This window comes from Chiloscyllium plagiosum, chromosome 9, assembly GCF_004010195.1.
Source record: "Chiloscyllium plagiosum isolate BGI_BamShark_2017 chromosome 9, ASM401019v2, whole genome shotgun sequence".
Taxonomy (NCBI): domain Eukaryota; kingdom Metazoa; phylum Chordata; class Chondrichthyes; order Orectolobiformes; family Hemiscylliidae; genus Chiloscyllium; species Chiloscyllium plagiosum.
Window position 1 is genome coordinate 84,671,730 of NC_057718.1, and position 21,914 is coordinate 84,693,643.

Consider the following 21,914-nt stretch of genomic DNA (forward strand, 5'->3'; position numbering starts at 1 on the left):
CATTTGTATTCCTCTGCTCCCCACCTACTCGTGCATCTGTCCAGATGCATCTTAAATGAATCTACCGTGCCTGCCTCTACCACTTCTGCTGGCAATGCGTTCCAAACGCCCACCACCCTCTGTGTGAAGTACTTGCCGTGTGTATCCCCTTTAAACTTTCCACCTCTCACCTTGAACGCATGACCTCTGGTTATTGAATCCTTCACCCTGGGAAAAAGCTTGTCTCTATCCACCCTGTCAAGACCCTTCATGATTTTGTAAACCTCAATCAGGTCCCCCCCTCAATCTCCTTTTTTCTAGTGAAAATAAACCTAACCTAGTCAACCTCTCTTCATAGCTAACACCTTCCATACCAGGTAACATCCTCATAAACCTTCTCTGCACCCCCTCCAAAGCGTCCACATCCTTTTGGTAATGTGGCGACCAGACTGTACACAATATTCTAAATGCGGCCGAACCAATGTCTTGTACAATTTTAACATGACTTGCCAGCTCTTCTACTCAATATCCCGTCCACTGAAGGCAAGCATACTATATGTCGCCTTGACCACTCTATCCACGTGTGCAGCAACCTTCAGGGTACAATGGACCTGCACTTCCAGATCTCTCTGCCCGTCAACTTTTCCCAAGGCTCTTCCATTCATTGTCTAATTCGCTCTAGAATTAGACTTGCCTAAATGCATCACCTCATATTTGTCTGGATTGAAAGCCATCTGCCACTTTTCTACCCAATACTCCACTCTATCTATATCCTCCTGTATTCTCTGACAGTCCCTTATGCTTTCTGCTACTCCACCAATCTTTGTGTCATCTGCAAACTTGTTAATGATACCAACAGTGCCCTCTTCTAGATCATTTATGTATATTACAAACAACAGTGGCCCCAATACTGACCCCTGTGGAACACCACTGGTCACCTTTCTCCATTTCGAGAAACTCCCTTCTACTATTACTACTACTCCTACTCCTACTCCTACTCCTACTCTCTCTCCTGTTGCTCAACCAGTTCTTTATCCACCTAGCTAGAACACCCTGCACACCATGTAACTTCACTTTCTCCATTAGTCTACAATGGGGAACCTTATCAAATGCCTTACTAAAGTCCATGTATATGACATCAACAGCCTGCCCTTCATCTAACAACTTGGTCACTTCCTCGAAGAACTCTATCAAGTTGGTAAGGCATGATCTTCCCTGCACAAAACCATGTTGCCTATCACTGATAGGATCTATTTATATTTAGAAAAGAATGATCTTACCTCTTAGTATCCTCTCCAGCAACTTCCCCACCACTGACGTCGGGCTCACTGGTCTGTAGTTACCCTACTCCCTCCTTGTACAGGGGGACAACATAAGCTACCCTCCAGTTCTCTGGCATCTCACCTGTATTTAAGGATGCCACAAAGATATCTGTCAGGGCCCCAGCTATTTCCCCTCTCTCCTCCCTCAGCAACCTGAGAGAGATCCCATCCGGTCCTGGGGATTTGTCCACCTTAATAACCTCTAGCATACCCAACACATCTTCCCTACTTATGCCAACGTGATCCAGACTAATCAAACTTCTATCTCTAATCTCAAGATTCATCATGTTCCTCTCCTCCGTGAACACTGATGCAAAGTAATCATTCAGAATCTCACCCATTCTCTCAGGTTCGGCACACAGCCTTCCTTCATTCTTTTACTGGACCAATCCTTTCTCTAGTTACCTGCTTGCTGCTTATATAAGAATAAAATGCTTTGGGATTTTCCTTAATTCTGCTTGCTAAAGCTATTTCATGACCCCTTTTCACCCGCTTGATTCTTTGTTTAAGACTGGTCCTACTCTTCCGATATTCCTCAAAGGCCCATTCTCTTAGCTGCCTAGACCTTATGTACCCTTCCCTTTACCTCTTGGCTAGTTGTACAATTTCTGCTGTCATCCACGGTTCACGAATCTTGCCCTTCCTTCCTTTGCCTTCAACGGGACATGCCTATCCTGCACTACCATTAACCTATCTTTGAAAGCCTCCCACATCTCAAATGTGGATTTCCCTTCAAATAGCTGTGTCCAATCCACATTTCCAAGCTCCTGCCTGATTTTGATATAATTGGCCTTGGCCCAGTTTAGTACTCTTCCCTGAGGACCACTCTCTTCTTTATCTACGAGTATTCTAAAACTTACAGAATTGTGGTCACTGTTCCCAAAGAAATCCCCCCCCCCCCTGCCATCGCAACTTCTACCACTTGTCCTGGCTTGTTCCCCAGTACCAGGTCCAATATGACCACTTCTCTCGTCGGACTATTGACTTACTGCTCTAGAAAACTCTCCTGGACGCTTCGTACAAATTCTACTCCATCCAGACCTCTGATGCCAAGTGTATCCCAGTCAATGTTAGGAAAATTAAAATCTCCCATCACCACTACCCTATTGCCTCTGCATCTATTCATAATCTGTTTACCTATTTGTTCTTCTACCTCACTCTCACTGTGTTTGGAGGTCTGTAATACAGAGATGGAAATGTGTTGCTGGAAAAGCGCAGCAGGTCAGGCAGCATCTAGGGAACAGGAGAATCGACGTTTCGGGCATTAGCCCTTCTTCTGTAATACAGCCCCAACAATGTAACTGCACCCTTCTTATTTCTCAGCTCCACCCATAATGCTTCACTACCCAAGACCGCCATAGTGTCCTCCTTTAGCACAGCAGTGATATCGTCCCTGACCAGCAATGCAACTCCACCCCCTCTTTTACTTCCATCCCTGTCCTGTCTGAAGCGTCTATATCCCGGAACATTTAGTTGCCAATCATCATGCCCTTCCTTCAACCAAGTCTCTGTGATGGCAATAATGTCATACTCCCAGGCACCAATCCAAGCCCTACGTTACACACTATACTCCTTGCATTAAAGTAGATGCATTTCGGGCCACCAGTTCTTTTGCGCTTACCTGCTCTCTGCCTATTCTTCCCTTTATTAATGTTATCTTGATAATTCTTAGTCTCCACCTCGCTGCCTACTTGTTTACTCTTCTGGTTCCCAGTCCCCTGCCACATTAGTTTAAAACCTCCCCAACAGCAGTAGCAAAAACTCCCCCAAGGTCATTAGTTCCAGTCTGGTTCAGATGTAGACCTTCCCTTTTGTAATATTCCCACCTTCCCCAGAACCGGTCCCAATGTCCAACAAATCTGAACCCCTCCCTCCTACACCATCTCAAGCCACGTGTTCATCCTGCCTATTTTTTCATTTCTATGCTGGCTAGCACATTGCAGATCACTACCTTTTGAGGTCCTCCCCTTTAACTTCTCTCCTAGCTCCCTGAATTCTTCTTCCAGGACCTCCTCTCTCTTCCTACTTATATCGTTGGTGCCTATATGCACCAACTCAACTGGCTGTTCACCCTCCTCTTTTAGAATGCTCTGCAGCTGATTGGTGACATCCCTGACCCGAGCACCTGGGAGGCAACATACCATCTGGGAGTCCCATTTGAGGCCATAGAACCGCCTATCTACTCCCCTCACAATAGAATCCCCTATGACTATGGCCCTACGAGTCTTTTTCCTGCCCTTCTGAACAGCAGTGCCTACCACAGTGCCATAATCTTGACAACTGCTGCCCTCCTCTGGTGAGCCATCTTCCCCAACAGTATCCAAAACGGTATACCTGTTTTGGAGGGAGATGACCTCAGGGGACACCTGCACTGCCTTCCTGCACTTTTTCTGTCTTTTGGTCACCTATTTACGGTTTCCCTCAGCAATCCTAACCTGTGGTGTGACCAGTTCACTAAACGTGCTATCCACGAAAGACAGTTCTTTGAAATAGCTGTTCAATAAGTCCCCAACTCCCCTTTTTCCTACAGTCTGCATTTTTTAAAATTCTAAGTATTTAATAATGGTTACTCTTGAATTTTGCTTTTGTTCCCCATTCTGGTCACGTATTCCTGATCATCATGACTTGCTGTGTTTTACATGTATACCCTCATGTCACCTGATTAGTTGATTTTCTTTTCACCTGTGCCTTTAAAATCTTGTTCTCTGGTAAGCAATCCTTCTGCCATGACAAGCAATTTCTTTCCTTAATCAAATGATCATGACTTTGAACATTCAAAGTCAAGGTAAATGGGTAATTTAATAAAGTAAAGCAAATATCTCAAGTTTCTTTAGTCTTGTAAGGAGAGTTTAATCTCTGTACAATTTTAGTAAATCTCTTCTACACCCATGTCCTTTCAAAATGGAGTGCCTAGAATTGGACACAATGGTACTATTCTAGTCTGTAGCTGAGATCTAAAGTGTTTTATCAAGGATTGCCAAAACTTTGCTGGTTTTGTACTCTGCATTTGCTTACAAAACTGAAGAATGCTATCTGCTTTTTAAACAGTTTCCTTAACCTGTTCTGTTACCTTCAAAGATTTATATTAATGTGCTCCATTTTGTTTGTGCACCCCTTTAAAAATGTGCATTTCGTTTCTGTTGACTTTCCTGATTCTGGTTTCCAAATGATTTATCAGACTTCTAGTCATAGAGGTGTACAGCATGGAAACAGACCCTTCGGTCCAACTCGTCCATGCCGACCAAATATCCCAACCCAATCTAGTCCCACCTGCCGGGACCCACCCCATATCCTTCCAAACCCTTCCTATTCCTATACTCATCCAGATGCCTTTTAATATTGCAATTGTACCAGCCTCCACCACTTCTTCTTCTGGCAGCTCATTCCATACGTGTACCACCCTCTGTGGAAAAAGTTGCCCGTTAGGTCTCTTTATATCTTTCCCCTCTCACCCTAAACCTATGCCTTCTAGTTCTCGACTCCCCCACCCCAGGAAAAGACTTTGACGATTGATCCTATCCATGCCCCTCATGATTTTATAAACCTCTAAGGTCACCCCACAGCCTCTGGCACTCTAGGGAAAATAATCTCCGACCCTCCAGGGTACAACATCATCCCTGTGCCTAAGAAGGCTCATGCAGCATGTCTCGATGACTACCGTCCGGTGGCTCTAACCTCAGTGGTCATTAAGTGCTTTGAAAGGCTGGTTATGGCATTTATTAACTCTAGACTCCCCACTACTCTTGACGCACTCCAATTTGTCTGTTGCACTCAGATCCATGTCAGATGCCTTATCACTTGCCCTTCTCTCCTCCCCAGAACATCTTGACACCAAGAACAGGTACGTAAGAATCCTACTCATCGACTACCGTTCAGTCTTCGAAACTGTTATCCCCGTGAGACTGATTACTAAACTTAGTGATTTCTGACTAAGGCCCACTCTCTGCAACTGGATCCTCTGTTTCCTGACCCACAGGCCACAATCAGTGAAGATTGGGGATAATATTTCACCCTCATTAACACTCAACACTGAAACCCCCCCCCGGGGTGTGTACTCAGCCCCTCCTACTCTACTCACTGTACTCATGACTGTGTTGAAAATACCAGACTAATGTCCTTTACAAGTTTGCTGATGACACCACTACAGTTGGTCGAATGTTAGATGCCGATGAAACAGACTACAGATAGGAGGTGGAAGACCTGGAAAAATGATGCACTGAGAACAACCTAGCTCTCAATGCTGGCAAAACCAAGGAAGTCATTGACTTTCGGCATGATGTTATTCATGGCCCCCCCGGCACATTTAACAGCACAGGTGGAACGAGTGGAGAGTGTCAAGCTCCTGGGAGTGGTCATCAACAACAAGCTTTCTTGGGCTCTTCATGTGGATGCACTGGTCACAAAGGCCCAACAACGTTTCCTCTTCCTCAGCCAGCTGAGAAAATTTGGCATGACGGCAGAATCCTTGGCAACCTGTATAGGTGTGTCATTGAGAGCATTCTGTCTGGATTCATCACTACCCAGTATGGCAAATGTACCATTCAAGATCGGAGACTGTTATAAAGAGTGGTGAACTCTGCCTGGACAGTCACAAAGGCCAACCTCCCATCTATAGAATCCATCTACCAGGCCCATTGTCAAGGAAAGGCCACCAGCATTCTCAAAGATCCATCCCACCCTGGTAATGCTTTTCTACAATCTCTACCATCGGGTAGAAAGTACAGATGCCTGAACACGCACCAACTGGTTTCGAAACAGTTTCTACCCTTCTGTTGTTAGGATATGAATGGACTCTTAGCTTTCATTTGTACCTGTGTTTTTGTTTTGCCGCTGTTTACGTATTTACTTAGCCCTGCTATTTTTAACTATGTGATCTGCCTGTATTGTTCACAAGACCAGCTTTTTACTGTGCCTCAGTACACGTGACAATAAATTCAATTCAATTTGATTCAAAACAGCCCCAGCCCATTCAACCTGTCCCTATAGCACAAATCCTCCAACCCTAGCAACATACTTGTAGATCTTTTCTGAACCCTGTCAGGTTTCACACCATCCTACCAACATGACCTCCCAACTCCTGTACTCAATACTCTGCCCAATAAAGGAAAGCATACCAAGCGCCTCCTTCACTATCTTATCTACCTGTGACTCCACTTTCAAGGAGAGATGAACCTGCACTCCAAGGTTTCTTTGTTCAGCAACACTCCCCAGGACCTTCTCTGCATTGAAGTTTTATCTGCTATAATAACTTCAAAGTTTGGCTCTGCTGGTTAATTTGTTTAAAAACAACACTTTAACACAATTCATTCACACTTATTACAGAGCACATTACATACGCAGTCCTTGTAAGCCTAGCTCCCAGATGCATTTGCAGGGTAAGCCCCCACATGTCTTTGCAGATTCCCCACTGTGTCCAAGATTGGACTAGGAAGTCACATGACCCCTCTCAGCTCCGCTATAAAGGGGCCAACTGCTACATTCCGCCTCTTAAGTCCCGTATAACACATCAAATAATTGAAAGACAAAATAATCAAAACAGTAATGGAAAGAATACTTTTACATTATTCCATCAATATCTCAATATCTGTCGGGTGGCTTTATCTTCTTGCAGTGTGATGTTACTTAACTGACTGAGATTCTTCTAATGAGGTAGTTACTGTTGGATTTGTTTCACAAGGAATTGCTCCTGGTACCATTGTTTCACCTTCCTCTGTTGCCTAGGGGATAACAGTCTGGCCTTTTTTTGGATAATCTGACAGTTCAGTTCACAGGCGACCCACAACCCTTCCTGCTGACATCCATTGGGATCAGATCGTAACTTTGGCTCTTGCCCACAGAAGAGATGCAGATACTTGGCCTATTTTGACTACAATGCCTCCTGGAACCCAGTTTGGTCTGCTACCAAGGTTCTTGGAGAACACTGGATTGCCTGTCTCAAACACTTCTGCACTTTTAAATGAATAGTGGTTCCTCTGTTGTTCCCGCTCTCCCAGTTAAGTTTGGGAACATTAGACTTAACCTAGTCCTCAACTAAAGATGCATGGGCAGTTCAGCTGGAAGGACCTTAGTGGTCATATGTGGGGTGATCCTACGATGATTTAAAAAAAAACGCTGTCAACTTTGTGTTTAAAGCCAAGGTAGTTACTTCTTCAAGCCACTTGAAGAAGTTACTTGAAAGCTTTCACTGCTTTTTCAGATGGTCCATTGGGCGAACGACAGTACAGTGTTGTTCTGATATAGTCCTAGAGATGTACAGCACAGAAACAGACCCTTTGGTCCACCCATCCATACCGACCAGATATCCCAATCCAATCTAATCCCACTTGCCAGCACCCGGCCCATATCCCTCCAATCCCTTCCTATTCATCTACCCAACTAAGTGCCTTTTAAACATTACAATTCTACTAGCCTCCACTACTCCCTGTGGCAGCTCATTCTACACATGTACCACCCTCTGTGTGAAAACGTTGCCCCTTAGGTCTCTTTTAAATCTTTCCCCTCTCACCCTAAACCTATGCCCTCTAGTTCTGGACTCCACGACCCCAGGGAAAAGACCATGTCTATTTATCCTATCCATGCCCCTCATAATTTTGTAAACTCTATAAGGTTACCCCCTAGCCTCCGACCCTCCAGGGAAAACAGCCCCAGCCTGTTCAGCCCCTCCCTATAGCTCAAATCTTCCAACTCTGGCAACATCCTTGTAAATCTTTTCTGAACCCTTTCAAGTTTCACAATATCCTTCCGGTAGGAAGGAGACCAGAATTGCACGCAACATTCCAACAGTGGCTTAACCAATGTCCTGTACAGCTACAACATGACTTCCCAATTCCTGCACTCAATACTCTGACCAATAAAAGAAAACATACCAAACGTCATCTTCAATATCCTATCTACCTGTGACTCCACCACCTATGAACCTGTACTCCAAGGTTTCTTTATTCAGCAACACTCCCTAGGACCTTATCATTGAGTGTATAAGTCCTGCTAAGATTTGCTTTCCCAAAATGCAGCACCTTGCATTTATCTAAATTAAACTCCATCTCCCACTTCTCAGCCCATTGGCCCATCTGGTCCAGATCCTGTTGTAATCTGAGGTAACCTGTTTTGCTGTCCACTACACTTCCAATTTTGGTGTCATCTTCAAACTTACTATACCTCTTATGCTCACATCCAAATCATTTATATAAATCATGAAAAGTAGAGAACCTAGCACCGATCCTTGTGGCACTCCAGTTGTCACAAGCCTTCAGTCTGAAAGACAACCCTCCATCATTACTCTCTGTCTTCTACCTTTGAGCCAGTTCTGTATCCAAATAGCTAATTCTCCCTGTATTTTGTAAGATCTAACGTTGTTAACCAGTCTCCCATGGGGAACCTTGTCAAATGCCTTTTTGAACCCCATATAGATCACATCTATCGCTCTGCCCTCATCCATCCTCTTTGTTACTACTTCAGAAAACTCAATCAAGTTTGTGAGACATGATTTCCCACACAACCATGTTGCCTATCCATAATCAGTCTTTGTCTTTCCAAATATATGTACAGAGATGGAAATGTGTTGCTGGAAAAGCGCAGCAGGTCAGGCAGCATCTAGGGAACAGGAGAATCGACGTTTCGAGCATTAGCCCTTCTTCAGGAATCGATGTTTCGGGCATTAGCCCTTCTTCAGGAATATAAGTACATCCTGTCCCTCAGGATTCCCTCCAACAACTTGCCCACCATCGAGGTCAGGCTCACTGGTCTATTGCTCCCTGGCTTGTCCTTACCACCTTTCCTAAACAGTGGCACCATGTTACCAACCTCCAGCCTACCGGCACCTCACCTGTGACTATCGATGATACAAATATTTCAGTACGAGGCTGAACAATCACTTCCCTAGCTTCCCACAGAGTTCTAAGGTAACCTGATCAGGTCCTGGGGATTTATCCACTTTTATACATTTCAAGACATCCAGACTTCCTCCTCTGTAATATGGACATTTTGCAAGATGTCACTATCTATTTCCCTACATTCTATATCTTTCATGTCCTTTTCCACAGTAAATACTGATGCAAAATACTCATTTAGTATTTCCCCCATTTTCTGCGGCTCTACACAAAGGCCGCTTTGCTGATCTTTGAGGGGCCCTATTCTCTCCCTTGTTACCCTTTTGTCCTTAAGGAGAATCCAAAGGGTTTTTACAAATTCATTAACTCTTTGCCAAAGCTATCTCATGTCCCCTTTTTGCCTTCCTGATTTCCCTCAAGTATACTTCTACTGCCTTTATACTCTAAGGATTCACTCGATCTATCCTGTCTATACCTGACATATGCTCCCTTCTTTTTCTTAACCATACCCTCAATTTCTTTAGTCATTCTGCATTCCCTATACCTACCAGCCTTTCCTTTCACTCTAACAGGAATATACTTTCTCTGGACTCGTTATCCAAATTCTGAAGGCTTCCCATTTTCCAGCCATCCATTTACCTGTGAACCTTTGCCCCCAATCAGCTTTTGTAAGCTCTTGCCTAATACTGTCAAAATTGGCCTTTCTCCAATTTAGAACTTCAACTTTTAGATCTGGTCTATCCTTTTCCATCAATATTTTAAATCTAATAGAATTATGGTCGCTGGCTCCAAAGTGCACCCTAACACCTTAGTCACCTGCCCTGCCTTATTTCCTAACAGTAGGTCAAGTTTTGCACCTTCTCTAGTACGTACATACACATACTGAATCAGAAAAATTTCTTGTACACAGTTAACAAATTCATCCCCATCCAAACCCTTAACACTATGGCTGTCCCAGTCTATAGTTCTGAAACTACACCCTGGCAAAATTTGTTGTGTTGTCTGAAATGAAAGCCTCTGGTACCCTGTGAAACACTGGTGTGGTTTTTCACTTATGACGTACAAAATTGTGGACCACCATCCACTTTTGAATGGGTATCCACTAACAACATAAACATTTTGCTCATAAACAGACCAACATAGTCATGTGGATCCTAACCTACTGTCAACCAGGCCATTTCCATGGACGTAGTGGAGTTATGGCAGATACCTTCTGAAAATGGCACTGATTGCAATGCTTTACCACTCCTTCAATTCCTACATCAATGTCAGGCCACCGAACATAGCTTCTTATTTACAACTCCGTTTTTTGACATGACCGGATGAGCACTCTTCCAGTAATAATTCTGTCCTGGTCTAAGAATGACAACACTCAATCACCAGGGATGATACCATTTTCTCAACTCAGCTTATTTTTCCTGATCTGCTAAGGTTTAATTTCTTAACAGTCTTCTATTCTGCCAACTGTACAATACCGTTGCTTTCATCTTTGATAACTGTGGATCTCTGTCAGTCCAGTACTTGTTGAACCGATAAAGGCAAGGTGTATAGAAAATTCATGGCCATCGTCTTCCAATATTGTGAAGCATGTATCCATCTCTGGCAAGGGCAAACTACTCAGGGCATCTGCGTTGGCAATATATATCCCAGGGTGGTGATCAATGGCATACCGATAAGCCAACATGAACAACATCTAATGCTGTATCTGACCCGAAGCTATGTCCTCTCATTCTGGACTCTCCCACCCCAAAGAAAAGTCCTTTTCTATTTACCCTATCCATGCCTCTCATGATTTTATAACCTCTATAAAGTCACTCCTCAGCCTCCAACATTTCAGGGAAAACAGCCCCAGCCTATTCAGCCTCTCCCTATAGCTCAAACCCTCCAACTCTGGCAATGCCCTTGTAAATCTTTTCTGAACCCTTTCAGGTTTCACAAAATACTTCCTACAGCAGAGAGACCAGAATTGCACACACTATTCCAAAAGTAGCCCAACCAATGTCCTGAACGGCTGCAAAATGACCTCCCAACTCCTTGACTCAATGCTCTGACAAATAAAGGAAAGCATACCAAAATCTACCTTCACTATTACTATCTACTTCCAAGGAACTATGAACCTGCATTCCAAGGTCTCTTTGTTCAGTAACATGCCGCAGGACCTTGCTATTAAGTGTACAAGTCCTGCTCTGATTTGCCTTTCCAAAATGCAGCACCTTGCATTTATCTAAATTAAACTCCGTCTGCCACTGCTCAGCCTATTGGCCTATCTGATCAAGATTCCATTGTACTCTGAAGTAATCTTCTTCGCTGTCCACTATACCTCCAATTTTGTTGTCATCTGGAAACTTACTAATCACCCCTCCTATGTTCACATCCAAATCATTTATGACGAAAAGCAGTGGACCCAACACCAATCCTTGTGGTACACCACTGGTCACCGGCCTCCAATCTGCAAGTCAACCCTCCACCACCACCCTCTGTTTTCTCCCTTTGAGCCAGTTCTGTATCCAAATGGCTAGTTTTCTCTGTATTCCGTGTAATCTAATCTTTCTAACCAATCTGCCGTGAGGAACTTTTTCGAAAGCTTTACTGAAGTCCATATCGATCATATTTACTGCTTTGTTCTCAGCGATCCTCTTCTTAACTTGATTGAGTTTTTATTTGAAGTAGTAGTTAAAACTTTATTTCCCACACAAAGCCATGTTGACTATCCTTAATCAGTCCTTGCCTTTCTAAATACATGTAGATCCTGTCCCTTAGGATTCCCTCCAATAATTTACCCACCACTGATGTCAGGCTCACTGGTCTATAATGCCCTGGCTTTTCCTTACCATCTTTTTTAAATAGTGGCACCACAATAGCCAACCTCCAATCTTCTGGCACCTCACCTGTGACTATTGATACAAATATTTCAATAAGGGGCCCAGCAATCACTTCCCTAGCTTCCCACAATTCTAGGGTACATCTGATCAGGTTCAGGGGATTTATCCATGTTTGTGAATTAAGACACCACCTCTGTAATATGGACATTTTTCAAGATGTCACCATCTACTTCCTCACATTCTATATCTTCCATGTCCTTCTCCACAGTAAACACTGATGCAAATTGCTCATTTAGTATCTTCCCCCATCTCCTGCGGTTCCCCACACAGGCTGCTGTACTGATCTTGGAGGGGTCCTATTCTCGCCCTAGTTATCTTTTTGTCCTTATGTATTTACAATCTTAGTGTTAGTATATTAGTCCCTTCCAATTCAGGTGCAATCTGTATTCCTTATACTGATCGCTTTTACTCAGAAGAGATTCCAGTGATCCCAAAATGTGAACCCTTCTCCCCTGCACCTGTTCCTCAGCTACGCATTCATCTGCTCTGTCCTCCTATTCCTACCCTCACTAGCTTGTAGCACTCTGAGTAACCCAGATATAACTACTCTCCAGGACCTCCTTTTTTAATAAAAGAGCTGCCTGACATTCTATATTCTCCCATCCGAATCTCATCCTTTTTCTTTCCCGTGTTGTTAGTTCAAATGTACACAACGACCTCCTGCTGGTCTGTTTCCCCTTTGAGAATGTTCTGCACTCTCTCCAAGAGATCCTTGACCCTGGCACCAGGGAGGCAACACCATTCTGATTTCTTGCTGGCTGCCGGAATACCTGTCTGTGCCCCTGACTAGTAAGTCCCCTATCGCAATCAATAGCTTGGAACCAGACATCCCCTCGTTATGTTAGAGCCAGTCTTGGCACCAGAACCTTGGCTGTTCATGCTACAGTCCCCAAAGTCTCCATCACCCCCTACATTTTCGGAAAACTGACCCGTTTGAGATATGGGTAGCCACATGAGACTCCTGCAGTACGTACCTCAATCTCCTACCTTTCCTGCAGGTAACCCATCTATCTGACTGTCTGTGGTTTTTCTCTCTTCTAAAACTGCCATCCATCACACCCCGGCTCCTGTAAGTTCTTCATTGCATCTAACTGCTGATCCATGCGATGTGATAGGATTCACAACCAAAGACCTTTCCTGCAGACCTAATCTCCCACATCCAACAGGAAGAGTACATCTCTCTACTAAAGGCCATCTTTGCTCTTTAACAATCAACAGATCCAGACAATAGCATCATCTTACTGCTCTTAAAAAAAAAACACTGCTCCAAGCTAAGTTTGTACCCATGTTTTATGTTTTAAAAATTTAATCAAGAGACAGATCTCAATCAAACATAAAATGAAAAAAAAGCCCAGTCTATTCACTACTGTAGATTTACAGCAAGGTTACACTTAAAAACTGCACTCAGCTTCTGCTGTGCTGGGAGCTCTCCCACACACAGGTTCCTCCAAGGTCAGCTGTGAATTTTGCTGTTTATTAATTTTTCTTAGGTGCACTCTGTCCAGAGACTTGAAGTCAAACAACAAAGGCAGTAACTGTGCAGATTCACTGCTGTCAGTCAGCAGTGTAGGTTTCTGTCTGTCTTTGTTTGTTTCTCCTTTTTAAAGTGCCATTGTTTTTATCTTTTCCCCCTCAAATGTTCCAAATCAATGCAACAATTTATAAAACAGTAATTCTGCTGCTCAAATTCAAGGAAATCAGCTCCCACACCTAAAATACCTCCAAAAAAGAGGAGCTGCTGTTACAGCTACATGTTTTTCCTCCATTTGGATTACCCAGAATTCTTCTGTAACCATCTCCAGAAAGGATTTGAATTCAGAGTTATTCTTAAGGGCCAGCACCTCCTTGATTGCTTTCATCTTGTCCTCTATGGGGTGCAACTCCTGTGTATCCGCCCAATAATGAAGGTAAGCTGCTTCTTTCGCCTGGAAGGTGCACTTCTGCTTTCAGAAGCACTCCTGTTTCCTGGAATCACTTTAATATTACTAAATTTTACAAGTGTTTTTCTTCAGTAGGTCCTGTTAGTAATATGTCTTCCAAGTACACCATAACACCCAGCAAGTTTTGCAGTAAACTGTCCTTTGTTCTTTAGAATATAGCATACTCTAAAATTCCAAAAAGCAAGCAGGTGTTGTAGTACAGCACTTTATGGTTGTTTAAGGTGCCGCATCTCTTTGAGACATTGTCCAGCTTCAACTGCTGGTAGACATGACTCATGTCTGGCGAAAGTGAGGTCTGCAGATGCTGGAGATCAGAGTCAAGATTAGAGTGGTGCTGGAAAAGCACAGCAGGTCAGGCAGCATCCGAGGAGCAGGAAAAACGATGTTTCGGGCGAAAGCCCTTTATTAGGAGTCGGGAAAGGCTTTTGCCCGAAATATCATTTCCCTGCTCCTCGGATGCTGCCTGACCTGCTGTGCATTTCCAGTACCACTCTAATCATGACTCGTGTCTCACTTGTTGAACATATGACCTCCCAGCCTGTTTTCCATGTAGATCTCCAATATTTGGAGTCGAGTACTTAGCCAGATTCGCAGCCTGGTTCACCATCCACTTGTAATCTCTACAGATATAAATGCTTTTATCCAGTTTCACTCCTGGCACAATGAATATTCTATAGGTCAGAGAATTAGCTTGGATTTTTAAAGGGCAGATCTTGCTTGAGTATCTGATGTATTTTGAAGGCAGAAATTACTGCAGATGCTGGAATCTGTACTGAAAATAACAAATGCTGGAGGACGCAGTGGGTCATACATAATCCACAAAGAAGGCAAGCTGATGTTGTGTGTCCAGATGAGTCTTGAGCTGAAGTGAAGTGTGGAGGGGGCAGCATTTATGCTGTAGTTTGGGTTGGTTGGGGGGAGGTGTAGAGTGGTGGGAGAGAAAAAACATTGATAGTTCAGATTCTTTCAAGTCTGGCAATTAGACACATCATTGTTCTGCCAACCTCAAATTCTGATCACTTAATCTGAACTATCAACATCTTTTATTCCCTCCCCTCGTATAAGTTCTTATAGATATAACTGGATAATGCTGTGGCCATTGATTTTAATATAATTAAATCTCAGGTTTCACTTGGGACACATAAAAAAAGGTGCTTTCAAAATGGTGCAAAACTATGAACAGTGACTGCCTTTCAAGAGTAAAATTAGAAAACATGTAATAAGTGGTAGGTGTTTGAAATGGCAGTAGATGCTTCGTTAGTTTTGATCTTGAGATTGATACCTTGATACACAATCCCTTGGACTGCTGGGACCTTTTTTGATTTCTTTCCAAGTCTGATGGGACAAAGCCCTCTTAATTCTGATAAAACTGAAAATGTTTAGGCTAAAAAATTGAAGACTTTTCTATAAAAGCTCTCCTGGTTGAGAAATTCCACAAACTAGATGTCACTTCTGCTAAGATCACCTGAAGTGACTTGATTCTCCTTCTAGGAGTAGGAATTCTTCCTGACAGTCAACAGCAATCATGTGCTTTCTTGAGGTTGTCACTTTACAAAATAAAAGTCAAAATAGTTTGTTAAACATTACATCCATAGATCTCTCTTTGTTGTCATTTTTTCAATACAATATTGATTTTGAAATAAAAATCCCAAAATATAACACAATTGCGAACCTTTCATTGCAGTGTAATTCATTGGAATGGGTGTGGCTAGATCAACTAGAGTGATATTAGCTAATTGAAGTGCACAGAAGCCCTTTCCAATTAAGCCTTTTCATAAGATTAAAAAAGAATGTTAATAACTTTTTATAGTATTTAAAACTTTGGTGGATAAGATGGTACTGGAGTGGGATGTTGACAGTGATCAGTGAAGAAAATGGGGCCATGGGTGGATATTTCTTGACTGACTGAAAGAAAATTTACACATTGTCCTGTTGAAGCAAGAAATTAAAAATGGATCGGAGCATGTCCAAATGAAACTACATGAAAAATGAATAAACTTCTGACATGTATTTCACACTTTCTCTTTGTACTCAGCAGTTAGTGCACAAAAAGATTATTATTACGTTATTTTATATATTTTCTACACCAAAATAGACACCTTGTACCCATCAGCACTGGAGTTCAGTAAATCTAATTTGTTTAAAAGCAGAACCAGTTTTGAAGTATACACACATTCCATGCACTTTGGCTAAGAATTTTGACTTAAATATTATGGAGAAAATGTCATTTGTCCTGCACCTATAGATCCTAAAAATTATAATGTCCTTAGAAAATAGCATCATATTCAAGAATTGTAAATGTGTTTGTCTTTGCAGTTCTGTGGGGGAGATAAGCCTTACATAGCACCAGCAGATCTGGAGCAGCAACACCTGAACTTGAAAGCAGCTTCTATCAAGCAGTTTCGATCTGTCAAGAAAATGGGTGGGGAAGAATTCTGTCAGCGCTATCAAGAACAGCTTGAGCAAGAAATGGATGAGAACTATGCAAACTTTGTAAAGCACAATGACAGCAAAAATATTTTTTATGCTGCTCGCACACCTGCCACACTCTTTGCTGTGATGTTTACCATGTACATAATCTCAGGAGTGACTGGATTCATTGGCTTGAACTCGATAGCTTCTTTATGCAACCTTGTGATGGGAATGGCTCTAATATCCCTCTGCACCTGGGCTTACACAAAGTATTCTGGTGAATTCAGAGAATTTGGAACAATCATTGATCAAGTGGCTGAAACTATATGGGAACAGGTGAGTACAATTCCTCCACAGTCCCTCCTTTATTGCCACTATGATGTACAGTTTAATGTAGAGAAACGTCCCTAGTTTAAATAATATGTTGATCATTATTGTATGACTTTTAAAATTGATTGCAATCTTAGCTAATTAACAGTTTATGCAGTACTTTCTAAAGGCATTGCTTTAAATTATTTGGGTGCATGTTCATAACTACGTAATCTTTCAATATGTAGCTGAATAACAAGCATGTATTAACTCTTCAACCCTATTTAACATCTGTCGGCAATGTCCTTCCCATCAGTCCTTTGCTTCTTTCCTAAATGTCTGTCTGACAAAATTAATGGCAATTTAACAAAACAATCTTTGAATTGCATTTTCCAGATTTAATAATAGGGTGACTCGAAATAGTTATCTATTACACATTTCCAGGGCAGGTGGGAGTTGAACCTGTACCTTGTGGCTCAGAGGCAAGGACACTACCGCTGTGTCACCAGAGTCGTCTTCAGATTTAATAGACAAACCTGGACAAAGGTGGTTCTTCACTCTGTTTTTAATCATCTCACCTTCCATTGCTGCATCACTTAATGAAAAATAGTTGCAGCTTAGATGACCCATAGTATCTGCAACTTACTTCCCTTTTGAAGTTCTCTAGCTAAACTTTACTGCCCCGTTTTCCCATGACCATTATGACATGTTATGGGATTTGTTTATGTCCACTGACAGGGAAGGAAGAGCCTTAGTTTAACACTTGATCTGGAGGATTGGAAGAGTGATTGGAAAGTGCAACATTCCTTAAGTACTTCTCTGGTGTGCGAACCCAGATCATGGGGTTATGTTTCTGGTGGAGGACTGAAACTCACCACCTCTGGTCACTGTTGTGACTAACTGAGCTAAGGTTGTTATATTCCCTACAGCCAGAGTGTGATCAGAATAATTAAAATAGAAAACTGATTTTTCACCCTGAAGTACTGGAATTCATTGGCTCTTTTTTTTGTCTGTTCATCTTTTTTGCCAGTATTTGGAACGACACAAGCTTAATGGAATTTCTCTACCTGAAAATGACCCTTTACTGAATTAGTCTAAAGTTTTAGTTGTGTACATTATTCTAATATTAAAATAGAATGTTTTAATGCAACATTTGCATTGATTAAAATAACCATGATTTGGCATGCATTTATTTTTAATGTAGCTGATTTTTTTTATTCAAACAAGTGCTTTACAAATTTATTTTCCTTTTTTGTTCTGCTTGTTGAGAGTCTCAAATATGAAATATAGCTGCTTTGAGCAATCAAATCACTAAGGTGAATTGCATAGCATTCATTTGGTTGTAATTATAGACTCTGTAGCATAGATGAGTAAGCACATGACTGAGGACGTGAGCCTGCATAAGAAAACTGAGGGAGACAAATGATCAGATTTTTAAAGGTGGAGGGACATTGGTCATCTACATGACATCCTGTGCTATGGTTCAGCTTTGGTATTTGCCTGTGATGTTTCAAGTGCAAGTTCCCAATCACTACTGTGAACCACATGTGGCAGATTTTTCACAGCATTTTGCTCTGGGTTTGCTCCTAGTTGGTTCGGGAGTGGTATTAGTGAGTTGTGAGCAGAATACGTCAAGATTGTGCAAATTGTACAATAACAACATTCAGCTGATTTTGGGAGACATATTCAACAAACCATGAGGTCCTAATTCAGTTTTTCAAACCAATTTTTGTTTCCCTTTTACACATTACTTAATTTCCTCAATGTGAATGAAGGTGGGATGATTTTAAACCAAAAACAAGATTATCCAACTATGTTATGGGGAAATGAGACAAGGATTCAAAAGTAGTTTGTTTGACAGTTGAGACACGTGCATCAAACTTGGGAAAGAGCTTTGGAACTCAGTGATAATTGAGCTTGTATTTATCCAATATCCCAATATAAATCATTTAATAATAATCCCTGTTTTAGAGGATAGCTCAAAGTATCTGCTGTTGCTGCATTCTATATTCTGATGGCTGTTATTCTGTGTTTCTTCTGAAGTATTCTTTGATTCCTAGTCTTTCCCTGTCGGTACTGATTACTACATGCATTGATTGCTCATTTTCTTCCCTTTCCTCCTTTATGCAATCCAGAGGAGTCCAAAGAAGGTGAAAACCTTGTTTTGACTTATTACCACAAACATAATTTTTTTTTGACTTATTGTAGTCTTCCCAGTTCATAACTAAATTGGCAAATTGAGTGTTTTGGAGATCACTAATTAACAACTCCTTGTTTTAGGTATTATGCAAGCTGTTCACTTCAGCTCGAAGTAGAGTGGTACATCGTTCTATTACATCACTGAGACTCTCATCAAACAACAACAACAAGAAGAAAAACTAGCTGTTGTGCTTTAATCATGTGGTCTTTTTGGAGGGTGTGGGAATGTGGACATTTACACACTTGTCAGGGTCATGTTGTGTAACAAGTTATCAAATGTTCACAGCAAATTCAATAATGTAAAGTGCAGAACTGCTCATTTAAGTGACTGTTAAGAAGGCAGGCAGATCCATGTGAAGAAGAAAAGTGGTAAACGTCTTATCATTTCAGATCATTTAATTTTGAGATTTTTAAAAAATATATAAATCATGTATTATCCATTGTATTATATAGCAGAATAATGCAGGCTGCCATGCCCAGCAATTTTTCCACTTAACAAGTTTTTTTCCCTTTCAATGCAGAGTTGAATTTAATTTCACATTCCATCTTTCCTCATCATTCCTTTCAATCCAACGTTCTTGTAGTTATTTTGCAACTAGTTAATGGGAAAATATTTAACAGATGTGGTTTTACTGGTTTTTTTGTTGATAGCGTGTTTTTGGTTACCCCATTTTAAGTCTTCCCTTTCTTTCTTTTAACATTCCCATATTACAGGTGTTGAAGCCACTGAGTGACAATTTGATGGAGGACAACATAAGACAGACTGTAGCAAACTCCATCAAAGCAGGTTTGACTGAACAGGGCTCCCAACATACCAAATTAAAGACAAACTGACAATCCCTTGTCTGGTTCTATTGGTGTCAAGTGCTTGCTATAGGTTACGGACTTTGAATCAATTTAAAATTAGTCTGCGTAGATTTTGAAGTGAAAGGCCCAACTTCACTGGACACTGCCAAAAAGGTCTGAAGAGCGAAGAAGGAAATATTCATGGAGATGATTTTTTCAGTGGGTAGGTAGTTACGTTGCTAAACAAGATCTAACAGAGGTTTGTAACATTTGTAACTTGAATGTTGACGTAAGAACACTAGTCAAATTTCCTTTTCAGGTCTTGTGAAAGGCTGGTTTGCACTGTAGTATACTGTACAGATAAATCAATGGGATCATTGAGGTAGCCAAGCATAGTTAAGCTTGATGAGCCAATTCATTTTTTTGTTAATGCTTTTGCTCGTGTTACCAGTATTATACATTGCATGAATCCAAACTACACAAGCCATTGGATTAATTTTGAGGACAAGATTACTGTTAGACGGGGTAATTTGAAGCTTGCCTTGCCTTTTTCCTGAAAGCAGCCCTAGAACAGTTGTATGAACAGTGACAGTCGAACTGCTGGGAAGTTTAACCGTTTCACTACTGCCACTTTAGTCCATCCAATATGCCTTTTTCATTTTTTTGTGGGGGGAAGGGGGGTGGAGTAAACCACCCAAAAAGAACTGTTTCCCGTAGCTACCAGTTAGCATTGTCTGTACAGTGCATTTATTTTTTTTAAATTTAATTTTCTATCAAATCATAGAGGTGGGGCATGTATATTAAATATAAATATATAAATACCAAATTTTGTATCAAAGTTTTTGTAGTTAATGGCAAAATCTGGTACAGTGGTAGGCTCTGTGCAGTTTATGTAAAGGAATGTTATTTGTGATTGATGTAAACATAAGTGCACCAAATTTGAGGTTTTGATATATTTGTGATATTACCTGCCTTGAGCATTGCAGTCCCACCCCTTATGGCAAAGCAATGGGAATGTTATTTCGTGGAATTCGGTTGTCTTCTGTTGCATTTTAAAGTTATTTCCTGTAATTTATTTTTCAATACACAATTAAAGTACTCTATGAAATTCCCTGTTTCTGATTGATTTCACTGAAAATGTAATGAATCTACATGATACACTGTAAAAGAGATTAAATGTCAAGGGAGTAATTTAGTCTTTACATGTTTCTAAAGTCAGTTTTTAAATTAAGTTCAGCTGACTAAATGTGCTGAAACTATTGTTAGCTGCAGTTAAATATGAAAATATTGTGTTACTGTTAAATATTTGCACACTCACTAAACAATTTTCACATAACTGATATTCCATAACATGGCTAAATGGAATTTTAAACTATTAGAACACCTAACTTCCCTGTTAACAGAACAATTGAGAATTGCATAGTAATGTCTGTAATAACTCAGTTAGGGCTGTATATGGTTTAACTCAGACCAACATTTAAAAGACTGAAATACATCTACAATAAATTTATACAATGTTATTTCAGCTATTTCAATCTTTTGAGTGCTAATCTTACAGCCTCCCTATTACTTCCACTTCAGTATTGAGTTCTACACAGCAGCCAAAAGAGAATACCTCTGACAATATAGTGTCCCCTTGGTTTTGGACTGAAGAATTAGTGGGATTGGACCATAGAACTCCCTTTTGTGGAAGTAAGGCTTCTAACTGTTCCTCCAATAATTGCTGTACTGAAATCCATGAATGAGCTCCCTGTCTGTACTTTAAAGTGTGATTGTAAATGGGAGACAACTTGTACATTTGACAAGCAGTAACTTGTAGTCAAGTATAAAAGCAACAAGAAATTCTGGAACTTTTTGGGTTAGGCAGCATGTTTGGAGGGACAAGTTAATTTTAAAGTCCATAACCTTTCTTCTAAACTGGCAAAGTGTTACAGCTCTGTTATTGAGATAGGGAAATTGGAGTGGGGGGGGGGGCACAAATCTGTAATCCAGTAGAAAGTAGGCGGGATTAAGTGACTAGGAATAATGCTACAAGGCAAAAGGGCATGATAATGGTACAAGTGAAATACAAAATGGAGGAGGTCAACATGGCAGTAGCTGGAATGTGTTGCTGGAAAAGCGCAGCAGGTCAGGCAGCATCCAAGAAGCAGGAGAATCAACATTTCGGGCATAAGCCCTTCTTCAGGAATGAGGAGGGTGTGCCAAGCAGGCTAAGATAAAAGGTAGGGGGGAGGGGCGTTGGGAATGCGATAGGTGGAA

At 41.4% G+C, this 21,914-nt stretch overlaps 1 protein-coding gene across 5 annotated transcripts in view; it reads left to right on the plus strand.

Annotated features, from left to right (window-relative positions):
- The window catches only part of atl2 (atlastin GTPase 2), a 115,810-nt gene extending 95,047 nt beyond the window's left edge, over positions 1-20,763 (plus strand). For 3 of the 5 annotated variants that reach the window (XM_043696415.1, XM_043696417.1, XM_043696412.1), the window contains exons 12-13: positions 16,266-16,697; positions 19,584-20,763. In XM_043696415.1, the coding sequence (XP_043552350.1) occupies positions 16,266-16,697; positions 19,584-19,703 (552 nt within the window). In that variant the 3' untranslated portion in view covers positions 19,704-20,763. Of the gene's footprint in view, positions 1-16,265; positions 16,698-18,805; positions 18,821-18,950 lie in introns of all 5 variants that reach the window. The other 2 variants (XM_043696414.1, XM_043696416.1) reach the window with 2 other exon arrangements.
- The last annotated feature ends 1,151 nt before the right edge of the window (positions 20,764-21,914 follow it).